Source organism: Pangasianodon hypophthalmus, chromosome 21 (assembly GCF_027358585.1).
Source record: "Pangasianodon hypophthalmus isolate fPanHyp1 chromosome 21, fPanHyp1.pri, whole genome shotgun sequence".
In the NCBI taxonomy this organism is placed as follows: domain Eukaryota; kingdom Metazoa; phylum Chordata; class Actinopteri; order Siluriformes; family Pangasiidae; genus Pangasianodon; species Pangasianodon hypophthalmus.
In genome coordinates this window covers 17,154,364-17,166,906 of record NC_069730.1, presented here as the reverse complement: position 1 = coordinate 17,166,906, position 12,543 = coordinate 17,154,364, and the positions used below count along the sequence as shown (strand labels likewise).

General features: G+C 37.9%; 1 protein-coding gene across 6 annotated transcripts in view; it reads left to right on the top strand.

Moving 5' to 3' along the window:
- Positions 1–1,327: 1,327 nt before the first annotated feature.
- adcyap1r1a (adenylate cyclase activating polypeptide 1a (pituitary) receptor type I) overlaps positions 1,328–12,543 on the top strand; it is a 34,366-nt gene continuing 23,150 nt past the window's right edge. For 3 of the 6 annotated variants that reach the window (XM_026946116.3, XM_026946115.3, XM_026946113.3), the window contains exons 1-2: positions 1,329–1,621; positions 9,363–9,494. In XM_026946116.3, coding sequence (XP_026801917.1) covers positions 9,435–9,494 — 60 coding nt within the window. In that variant the 5' untranslated portion in view covers positions 1,329–1,621; positions 9,363–9,434. Of the gene's footprint in view, positions 1,622–9,362; positions 9,495–12,543 lie in introns of all 6 variants that reach the window. The other 3 variants (XM_026946112.3, XM_026946111.3, XM_026946117.3) reach the window with 2 other exon arrangements.

Genomic DNA, 12,543 nt, shown 5'->3' with positions numbered 1-12,543 from the left:
TAAAGCTAAACTGCAGAAGTCACTTAACATTACCTATAGCCTAAAGGTCTAGTACGGACAATTAAGTCTAATAAGATGTGAACTGATTATTAATTCATGCTCAGAAGTTTGTATATTAAAATGTATTGCACATTACCACAACTAAAAATGCAATTATTAATCATTTTTACATTACAGATTTCCAGTTATGTAGCTGTCCAGGTGTTTGTGAATAAAGACTTAATGCGTAGTGTATAAACTTTTTAGGTGTTCCTTAACTGTTTTATGCACAATGTGTCAATTTAAGGATGTTTTTAGGAAAATATAAATGAGCTATTTTGAATGTGCCCATTATTCTAATTTAATATAATTCTTTCTCCTTATTTCTGTTGCTCTCTAGACCAGGGGTTCTCAAATTTTTTCAGTAGAGATTTATTTTATTGACACAATGTCAAATATTAGGCATATTTTATATGTGTTATATGTGTGTGTAACATTTTTTTAGCTATTTATTGGTGCCATAAAGCGTTCTGAATCTTCCACTTGAATAACACATTTTAGTAAAATTGCTAGATTAGATTTACATTGACTTGATTTATTGGCCTTGCTTTTTAGTTTTGGATACAAGAACTCAATAATTAATATAATAACTATGATGATGATGAGTTGTTGGTGAGATTACCACCATTATGACAAAATTGTAAAAGTCACGGATCCCCTCGATATACTTCCCCAGACATGCAGCATGTCTCTGGTATATCTTTGCAAACTTTCTACAATCAATCAATCAACCAACCAACCAACCAGACCGACAGACAGACAGACAGACAATCAATCAATCAATCAATCAATCAATCAATCAATCAACCAGAGAGACAGACAGACAATCAATCAATCAATCAATCAATCAAATGACCACTTTATTTTTTTTTTAACCTCCAAATTCAGATGTCTCATGCCTTGTGGAAATTTTGTACATATTAAGAATATTGCTCTATTTTGTTGGGGAAATGATCATTTCTATAATTTTGGTCAGACATTTTTGGTCATCTTGGTTTAGACCTGAATGTTAATAACTTTTGTTTAGAAACACATGGACAAGTAGGATGAATTTCTTAATGTGTTATTTAGAAAAAGTCAATATTCATAAATCAATTTTAACTAAACATAAGACAATGTATCATCTAAGGAATCTGGACATGTTTTGAATTAATTTCTGCATGCCATGTTTAAGTTAACTCGTACACTAATATATTGCACCGATATAAATGTTGGATTAAATCCAGTGTCCAGTGTTTGGAGACTTTGGATTTGGATTTTATAGTGTCGCATCCGGGTATTTTTCCCCGCTTGTCTGATGAATACTGCGCTGTTGGATGCTATCTTACACGGAGGATCTTTTAGTGGACTTGTCTAAATATTATGATTTAGGACACAATTTTTTGTCAAATCCACTGGAAGGCAAACAGTGGGCTAGAGCATGCTCTTTGCCTAGCTCTGCCCCGCAGTGACTGTGCGTGTGTGCGCGTGTGTGCGCGTGTGTGCGCAAACCGCACGCATGACTCGCGCGTTCTCCCGGGTACCACAATCAGACCCCAAAGCGAAAAGAGGGATCGCAGGAGTCCCAGCAGTGCCCGAGATGGTGAGTACTATCTTCATATCTTCATTTTTTTAAAAAAAAATCCTTAATTCATGCGTCCACCTCACATCCGATTGAGCATGCAAAAATATCTGGATATGAAATTTTGCCATTCTGAGTTCGAGCTCGAGCGTGTTCTGTAGCGTTGATATGGCTAAGAGAGCGATAACGCGCAAGGGCGCGAGCGGTGCATTGCATGACACACTGTGGAGTATCTGGACAACTGAACAACGGTTCACAATGCAGTATAATTCATCATGCATTAAAAAAACGAGTTAGTGTAGAATTGTGTGATATGTAAAGCAGACAGATGCGAACATGGACTGATGCAGAGACGCGCGAGCTGCAGTGCTACTGTTACTCCCATCCCAGCATATAGAGGAATTAAGAAGCTCTGAACAGAATAATTGCACAATAATGTGGGCAGGAAATGGAGAAAAGAAATCTCCCAATGCACGTGCAGCCTACTTCTTGTCTTTGTGCATGCATGCATATTTGTATAGGTTTAGAAATGAAGTTGCTTTTTGAAATGAATTACATGTAGAAATGGAGCTAATCTGTAGTGCACATCTGAAAGCCAGTCAGTCTGGGTTAAAAATGCATTAACTCACAGCAAAGTATAGCAAATATTCCATCATCATCATCATCATCATCATCTTCAGTGGCTGAACTATAGTTCCTGTCTAGACACTGCAATGGCACATTGATGCAACAGTGAGTCACCACACAAGGCTCATAATATAGCACCTAAAATCAGCAGAAAAGCTGCTCACCGCTCAAAATCCTCCTCATTCGTCTGCTGATTTATAGCTTTATTCAAAAACATTTTTTTTTACAGATTTCTTTTTTCAAACAAGGCAACTCATGCAGAAAAGTATAAGTAATTCCTCATCACTACATAAAAAGAAAAAATGGTGTTTGTGTGTGTGTGTGTGTGTGTGTGTGTGTGAGGCAGAGGAGGTTGTGGAAAATGAAGAGGTTGTTTATTGCACAGATTTATTGGAATTGTGTGTTTTTGTTTTCACTAAAGCTGCTTTGTGTCAGTATAAAACAGGGACTGCAGTGAGTGAGTGAGTGAGTGAGTAAATGAGTGAGTGACTGAACGAATAGAAGGATGACTCAATGAATGAATGAATGAATGAACAGAAACAAACAAACGGATGAATGGAGGTTTGAATGAATGAATAAATAATTGGAAGGACTTGTGAATGGATGGATGGATGGATGGATGAGTCTATGAAGGAATGGAAGGATGCATGCGTGAGTGAATGGATGAATTGTTGAATATATGGATAGGTGGATGGATGGATGAATGGTTTAACAAAAAAATAAATGGATGAATGAATGGATGGATGGATGAATCAGTGAATGAATGGAAGGATGTAGGAATAAGCAAATGAACAAACAAATGAATTGATGAACTGTTGGATGGATGGACAAATGGATTAACAAATGAACAAACAAATACATGGATGAATGAATGAATTGTTGGATGAATGGATGAACAAACGAAATGTAAATGAATGGATGAATGAATGAATTGTTGGATGGATGCATGGATGGATGGATGAATAAATGGATGAATTGACAGATGAATGGGTGTATGACAGAATGAATGAATGAATGAATGAATGGATGGACGGATGGATGGATGGATGGACAAATGAATGAAGAAGAACAAGAAGAATGGATTAACAAACGAAATGTAAATGAATGGATGAATGAATGAATTGTTGGATGGATGCATGGATGGATGGATGACTAAATGGATGAATTGACAGACGAATGGGTGTATGATGGAATGAATGAATGAATAAATGAATGGATGGATGGACGAATGAATGAAGAAGAACAAGAAGAATGGATTAACAAACGAAATGTAAATGAATGGATGAATCAATGAATTGTTGGATGGATGGATGAATAAATGGATGAATTGACAGATGAATGGGTGTATGACAGAATGAATGAATGGATGACTAAATGAATGAATGTCCATGTTTATGTGTCCAGTCTATAATAAAATCAGCTCCTAGCTCAGTTCTCAGTAGTCTCGAATATGTGGAACACTTCATCAACAGCGTTGTCTCTAAACCTCAGCCATCTGTTGTGTAGGACAGAAGTTCAACATTGTGATGAGGTCATGATCAGAGAGTTCAGAAAGGTTAAAGTGTAAATGCGCACGAGTGTGAGAAGTTGTGGGGAAAACTGAGCTGCTGTTATAGGTATGAAGAAGAACGTAAGAGAAATGGATTGACGAATTCCAGCTCATTTATTTATAAAAGCATCTGACCAATGAAGATCAATTAAAACATCTGCAAAAAAAAAAAAAAAAAAAAAAAAAAAAAACACCACACATTCTTCTACCGCGTACACAAAAAGCTCATACGTCACTATTTTGGAGAGTTTTTGGAGGGAAAAGTGTTTTAGTTGGCAGATTGATAAAACATGCAATTCATATGAATCCTATTAAGCAAGAGCAGCTTCGTCTGTGTTTTTATTTTTATATCTGAACAATTACAACCTTTTTTTATACAACGTGCCTCTTGATAATTCTTGAATTTGCTCATGAGCTCATGTTGCTGAAGCAGCTGCTAGAGGACGATGAGCTCTATTTTGGGAGTTGCATTTAAACTGTAATTAGTAGTTTGCACGTCTAAAGCGTTGTACCGATTAACTTAATTATTTTCCTGTCAATGCGTGTGAAGGCTTGGGAAGTAAAATGGATTGCTTTAGAGAAAAGAGAGATGTGAGGTTCAGCAATGTAAGCATGACAATCTGGATGCCCAGGTGCAAATCATGTCAAAGATTTAAGATATTTATTACATTCGAAAGCAAAAGGGTAAATGGTTTTGGGGTGAGTAAGTGCAGTTAATGACACACGGACGTGGCTGAATGTGTGGCGTGTTTAGTGTTCAGAGTGGCAGGCCATTTTGGGATGACGTGACATTTGTGAATCAGACTGGAACACTGTGTTAAATGGTTTGAGAAGGTGAATTCAGATGAGGTGAAGAAATCCAGGCAATTTTTGCGTAGGGGGGGATCAGAAAATCCAAAAATATTGTGATTAAAGATTAAAGATATGCTGCTTGCCGAGCTTGCTGCAGCTCTCAGGAATAAATAACACAATAAACAAGATTGCAAAACCAACAGAAAAAGGAAAAGGCTTTAAAATGTCAAGGAACGAAATGCTTAATTTGCATTTATTTACGTTAAGTAAATTACATTTATTTATTTTACAGCCAATTTATCCAAAGAAAGTGAGACTAAATGCAGTTTAGCATTTAGCTGATCAGTTAAATGTAAAAGAGCTTGCTTAAGAGACTGACAGTGGTTCTCCTGAACATTCTAGTTACTAGGGTAGAACCTGAACCATGTTAATATTAACCAGAAGATATGTCCTACTGTCTTGAGTCTAGTCCTGAGCTCAGGTTTTTATCTGTCTGGAGTTTTCCCATGTTCTCCCTGTATCTTCATCCTCTGGGTTTCCTATGGGTTCTTCGGTTTTCTATGAAAAACATGCCGGTAGGTTCACTGGGTACTTCAGATTGCACCTACGTGGGAATAAGTGTGTGTCCTGCAATTGACTAGCATCCCAACCAAGGTGCATTCCCGCTTTGTTCCCAGTGTTTCCAGGATAGGCTCTGGATCCACCGCAACCCAGACTAGGATAAAGTGGTCACTAAAGTAAGGTGTTGGGCTAAAACAAGCAACCAGAAGAGCTTCAACGTTCCTTGGCACAGATGTTCCAAGTCTCTGGACCTCCACTAGAAGGATGAACTCCATTCGTCCAAAAGCTATTCCCTCAGTTGGTGTTTTGATGATGCTCTTTAGATGATGGTAATGAAATCTTCCATAGCTGCTCATTACAACATTTACATCATTTTCAACCTCATCGAACCATCCAGTGAGCCATCATGACCTGTACATGGGGGCGGAGTCATCCTGGAAGGGACCACGCCCATCATGAGAGAAACGTTTCATCATACGATCAAGGTGATCGGTCAGAAGAACCGCAGTATTGATTTGCAAGGAGACAAGTGGACTAAGAACATAAAAAGCCAGCAAAAATAAATAAATGTCCCCGCTGTATAAGTATTCAAACACTTTTTTTGTTATTTAATATACTTCAAGTGCATATATCCACTTCAAGGTTAATCACATAGTGTGTAGTCTTTTGAGTGTATACTTATAAATATGACCTGAAAAGTATGTATTCAGAAGCGAAAAAAAAGATAAAAAGGCTGTATGTTTAAGGACATTGTCTGGTTAAAACTTCCATCCAGAGTAAATCGTTCCAAAAGAGTTGAGATTTGACTAAATGCTTTTGGATTAAATGGTTTTTTTAGCAGAGGAGCTGTGCATGAGGTGTAGGAATCGAGATGATTGTGGTGCAGTTCATTGTTTATTGTCCTCTGTGTAACTGTTGTCCTGCTGCTTTCAGTTCGTCCTGCAACTCTTTTTATTCTTCTTTTATTCTTTTAGTCTGAGAGCACACTGTGAAATCCTGCGTGGTGCATCTGTCCAGGGATGATTACTTTCCACCTATATATTATCGAACCAGGTGTATTGATAGGGATGTTATATCAAGTGTTTAATACCGTTTTCTTTCAGAAGCTCCTTCACCTTCGTCATGTTTTGTACTGAATTGTGCAATTTGCATTAGAATATTTTTTCTTGCAGCATTTATATCTAGAACTTGATTTATTTTTATGTATCCTTTACACACACACACACACACATGCACACACACACGCACACACACACACACACACACACACACATATATATATAGTCTCTGAATACTTTTTTCCCCTGACTGTATAATATACTTTCTATCAGACACACATTGCTGAGGTTTTTAAACACCTCAGTGTCACTGCTAAGTTAAAAAACAGTAACAGCTGTGCTGTGGTCAGAAACTGACACTGATGGAGGCTAGAGGACAATAAACACACACCGTGCATGAACAAAGATGAGATTTAGCCCCCAGTTGTACACCTACAAGCATGGCCAACAGGGTGCACATTTTATATTTTACATTTTGCATTTTACGTGTACATGGTGTAAGTGTATGCAGTGTTTAAACTCCGTATCTGATCCACTCGCACACACTGCCATCTCAGTGTTACTCCTGCATGACAACAGATGGGCTATGGTCAGCAACTGTACACCTATATTTTATATATAGATTTGCACTTTTTTATTGTTACTACATGTAACATACTTGCATATTTTGTACATCCATTTTTTGCACATTCTCTGCACAACAGTTTTTGCACATTCCTGTACATGTATTTCATATTTCTTATTCTTATTCTCTTATTTCTTATTCATTTCTGATCTTTTTTTATGCACAGTCTAAAGAGGAGTAGGCTAGGTTCTCATTTCACTGCAAGTTATATACCATATATAACTATGTTATCTATCTATCTATCTATCTATCTATCTATATATATATATATATATATAGGAACATATGATGTACAGTTGTTGTTCTTATTCTTTCCATCTGCTTGCAATTTGCAAGAGTTCGCTCCTGATTTAATGCAGAGCAGGAGGTTGAATTTAGAGCACGGTTCATATAATATCCATCCTGTTGCTCCTCATTTAGATTGCTATCAGAACCGCAGTGTGCGGCTGTTTCCATAAAAAGCTCGTCTGCAGTTTGACTGACAGATGCTCTTAGGGAACTGCTGACTTACAAATGTTTTAATACAACTGGGACAGAAAGAGTGTCAGAAAGTCTCTTTCTCTCTGTCTCTCTCTCTCTCTCTTTCTCTCTTTCTCTTTCAGGCTTTATTCTATCAGTTTTTTAAAAAAATAATCCTACATTGTCAATTTCCATCATTCTTCACTGACATGATTTTAGAAAAACAGTATGTACCTATTGACCTACAGCAGTAAGGATACTAATACATAGCACATAAAGACACATACTGACTGCCTTCCTAATATGTAAGGAATGTGTTTTGTTCCTCTTATACATCATTCATTTGACAAAATTTTACATTTTATATTTATTAAGAAATGAAATGGCATATTTCTAGTTACATTTAATGTTCTGGAACATCTGCAAAATATATTAATTCCTGTTGTCACTTGCGTTTCTCAACCCATTTATTCAGGTTTTTTTTGTGTTTGTGTTCAATGGATAATTAAGGGTTCTTAGTCTCCTAATTTTCTATCTATCTATCTATCTATCTATCTATCTATCTTATCTTATCTTCAGTCATAATGACAAGAGATATGGAGTTCAGGGGGAAAACCAGCACTGTAATTTCCTGTTTTTTCCCTTTGTTTCCTGTCGAATCCCACATTACTATGATGCAGTGCAGTATCTCCTTCTTACTTGTAGGATTCTGTGTATTATTTGATAAAGCACCCGACCGCTGACGTACAAGTAATTGGATTCAGAAGCAAAGGCCAGGAGTAAAGAGGTATATGTGTATATACATATATATATATATATATATATATATATATATATATATATATATATATATATATATATATATATTGGGGATGTATGTATGTGTGCATATACCTGCATGTGTGTGTGTGTGTGTGTGTCGATTCATGACGATTCATCCTCATGTCACCCTCCTCTGTGAGAAGTAGCTTGAATGAGTACGAATGTGGCCCCGGGGTGTCCAATAATGTTGTTTTGCCCTCGGCTCAAGGATTCTCTCATCTTTGCACCTCTTCCGGTCATTACATGTAAGGATTCTCATAAAACACACTCTTTCCATGTACCCCTGCCAACCCCCATCCCTCCCAGTCACACACACCACCAGCCCAACCCCCCCAACCCATACACCCGCCCCCCCCCAATTACCCACGTCTGCGGCAACTTTACTCCAGCTGCTTAAAAATGATAGCTTCTCCTTGATGCGTTCAGAATTCAATACTAGCCAGAAATAGTTGATTATGAAATGAATAAGACACTTGGAGGTGAGAATAATCACAGATGGTATGATGTGACCCTGAAGTTAATCATTTCCTGCTACAGCACATCCTGAAGTGTTTTATTGCTCTTACACCACAGCAGCTTGAAAAACAATTACACTGGCAATGTCGAAGACACATTTTGACTGTACTTTTTATCCATTTATGGTTATGTTAATGTTGTGGAATGTCCGTGAGACAACTTACGTTATAGCAGCTATAAACAGTCATTCCCTCACCAGCCTCCATCTTGTATTTAACAAAACAAAAAAACCCAGCTTATCATGTTACCAAGAAATCACAAAACGTAAAATCCTCTATCCTGAAGACTTTCCTGTGGTGGAAAACTTACTGTTACAGAGCGCTGACACTGGAGACTCCTTCCATAATTCTCCTTATTAAAAAATTATACATATTTCTCACTATTGCCAGGCAACAAATCTGGATCATTTCTTCATGGTAGTGTTAGATTTATATTCTTCAGTTTGGGAGAAAAAAGGGAAAACTTGTCAATTTTTTGACAAATAAAAAGCTGCTTTTACAGTGGTCTTGCTCAGGAGCTCAACAACGTCCTTAAACTCACTAGAAAACCACTTTGTTTTTACTGTGCACTGTTTCATCGTATTTCTTTTTTCTTTTCGTCTGCAATGTTATACAGTTCTGTCATCTATTTTTGAACTTTTTCTAACTGTAAGTCAGAGCTGGCATTGCTCTAAACGAGGTCTTGCCCTCTGTGCATTTCCCGAGACTCAAATAAAAGAAATAAGAAAATAATAAATCAAATCTTTTTTTGCAGGTGATTTTAGACTGAGGAGTCACTGAGGCTCTGCGGAGGCTGCATTAATCGCTCCAGACACCAGCAGACAGAATGAAGCGACCTGGGGCCATCTTCCTCCCCCTGCTCCTCCTCCTCCTCTGTATCTCTCTAGTGAGGACACACACACACAAACACAAACACACACACACACACATTATGCACTCTGGAGTCAGAGTTTCGGTATGCAAGCGTGCGTGTGTGTGTGTATGTGTGAGTCAGGGATTTGTGAGCGTGGGTTTACATGTTTGCGTGGATGCACATGTGGATGCACGGCGTGGGTGACCATATGATCGCTAGCACTCAGGGACGAGGCGTCTCCTCACGCACAGCAGATGGCCGTGCTGACTGGAACTTCTCGACCCGGCTGTGGAGATCCTGTACCAACACATCCACGGTGACAGTAGCAATGTTACAGCCTCAACTTCCTCCTGAGAAAAAAAAATGAACCATCATGTTGTGTACACTACATTGTCCCAGAGCAGTTTTTTTTTAAAATTTAACTGCAGTTTTGTATGTTGTAAGGAATAAAACAATTGCTTGGTGTGCTGTAATAGGAAAATAATCAATGAGGGGGTGGTGTAAAGCAGAGTTACTGTTACCTGTTAAGTTGTTTTGAAGTTGTTTTCCAATAACAGCACATCCTGAAGTGTTATAGAATTTTTGATTTATTAAAGAACATCGTACTTTTTATCTGTTTATAGTTACATTCAATATTGTGGGAACAAGTTGATTCCTGTTATACTACAGTCGCTTCCCTCATCAGGCTGTCATTTGAAGGTAATAGCACAAAAGAACCAGCCTGTGGAACTCATCTGTCCTGAAGATGTTGCAAGAAAGAACTTACAGCTTTACCTTTGACTATAACGCTGACACTGGAGACTCCTTCCATAAATACCGGGGGACTACTGTCGGAGCTGCCGTTATAGAAAATTAATCATCACCTTCTGACAGATCAGAATTGAAAAATCTAAATTGATCTCTACGATATGAATAAGATAACTTGTTAAATTGTTTTTTTCTTCCTACAGGTTCATTAGTGATTGACACACACTTGCATTTTTGTAATTATTATTGCTATATGTTTATTAATAGTATAGAGTGTATAAATAGTATTCTGAGCCGAACAGAATATAGGGGTTAATTAAGCACTTGCTACTAATTTGCACTGTCTGGCATTGCTGGTAATAACACACACTAAAATGTGTGAAGTGTGTGTTCTCACGTTGTCACTACGCTTGTGGAGTTTCATGCTTGAAAAAGAACAGGCGACGTGAGCTATCGTAGCAAATTCACAGTTTAACAACACTCTGCTCATGCTTATACTAAATGTGTAAAGACTCTTTTAAACTTTCTATTTTTTATATACACTTACTTTAATAGGAACACCTGTATACCTAAGAAGCATTTAGAATGCACAACATGTTGAACCTTGAGGTGGACAGGCTACAAGAGCAGAAGATAACATCGGGTTCCACACCTTACAGCTGAGATCAAAACTGGACAGGTGAAGATCGGAAAAAACAACGCTTTTCCGATTTTTAGCTGTCATGTTTCAGTGAGCTCACTGTGCCCACTGTACAGTCAAGTTTTGGCCTGTTATGAGATGCTTTTCTGCTCACCATGGTTGTAAAGAGTGGTTGTTTTGAGTGGTTATTAAAGAGTGGTTATTTAGAGTGTTGCCGTTTCTTCTGATCTCAGAATACACATCTTTAGAGACGTTTGAACAAAGGTGCGGGATTTACGGCAGAAGGTGGAGGAAGCTACTTTTGGTGTTGGAAGCTAGCAAGAAGTGCTAACATTGCTTACCGCAGCTTTAATGTAGCTCACTCTTCATTATATAGAGTATGATTTATATTTATATTAGGTTTGCATAGAAAGTATGTACATTTACTTAGTTGCCAGAAGCTTTTATCCAAAATGACTTGAGTGATTTATTTATCTAATCACAGAAATGAGCAGTTTAGGATTAAGGATCTTGCTCATGGACTTGAGATTTGAACTCACAACTGTAACCACAGAGCTGCACCACTGCCTAGGTGTGTGTGTGTAAGGCAGGTTTCTTATTTCATCTGCGGTTCTGCAATGAGAGAAGAAGACATTTGTCGCAAAGCAGCCTTGTTTTGTGAAATATAAAAAAAAAATACAAGTGGCCTGTCTTTGTCAAATGAAATGCTGATCTGATATTAAGATCAGTTTGGGGATGAGAGAGGAGAGAAATGAAGTTAGCATGGGTTTGTAGACTGGCAGAGTGAGAGAGAAGAGATGGAGCGCTACCAGATCAGTGCATGCAAGTTTGTTGTTGTGTGTAATGTAGTGTGTTCAATCTCGAATACACGAATGCATGAGCATATAACCGTGAGTGTGTGTGTATGCGTATGTGTGTTTTCTGATCTTTTTCTGCTCAATCCAATGACCCAGCTCTGTTGTCGTTCCCACACACACACACACACACACTTTTTTACTATCCTTGTGAGGATGTTCCATTGACATAATTATCAATGCAGCTAGTTAATGCTAAATCTTAAAGTACCTTTAAAAAAACCCTTGTTAACCAAAAGGAAACATTTCTGCTCTTTTCATTTTTTAAATAAAAGCTGCATATTTTTTTGTAAAAACAAACAAAAACAGAAGCAGATTACCTTGTGGGGTTCTAGCTAAATGTCACACTTTGTCATATTTTATTTGCTTTCCTAGAAGTTATGCAGTTCAAGTCAATAGGTGTCCGTTTATCACATGAGAAATGTTCTGTGCAGAATGTCCTGTGAAATCACTTGACAAAATGTTCAGCACATTTTTGAAGGGGAAATGTGTTTTTCTCTTTGCAGCCTCACAGCTTCAGGGTCCCTGTGTTCTTCTCATGTCTGTGTGAATTCACCCCTTTAATGTAGCCAGTCCACATACTGCAAGAGGTCCTCACTGCAGCCTGTAGTGCCATGACATATTGGAGTAGATCCATTATGTTCTGAATGTTGTAACACGTATGCAGCGTAGTAGGTTTCGATAACGTCATGAACGTTTAATCACACGTGCGCTCAAGTATGTGCAAATCTATTTCGACAGGAAAGTGGCAGAAAAACGATGGACTGATTGATGGCAGAGACAGTATATCGGTAAGTAATTCGTCCAGGGTTAGGGTTAGGGTTGGGGTTACAACATCCAG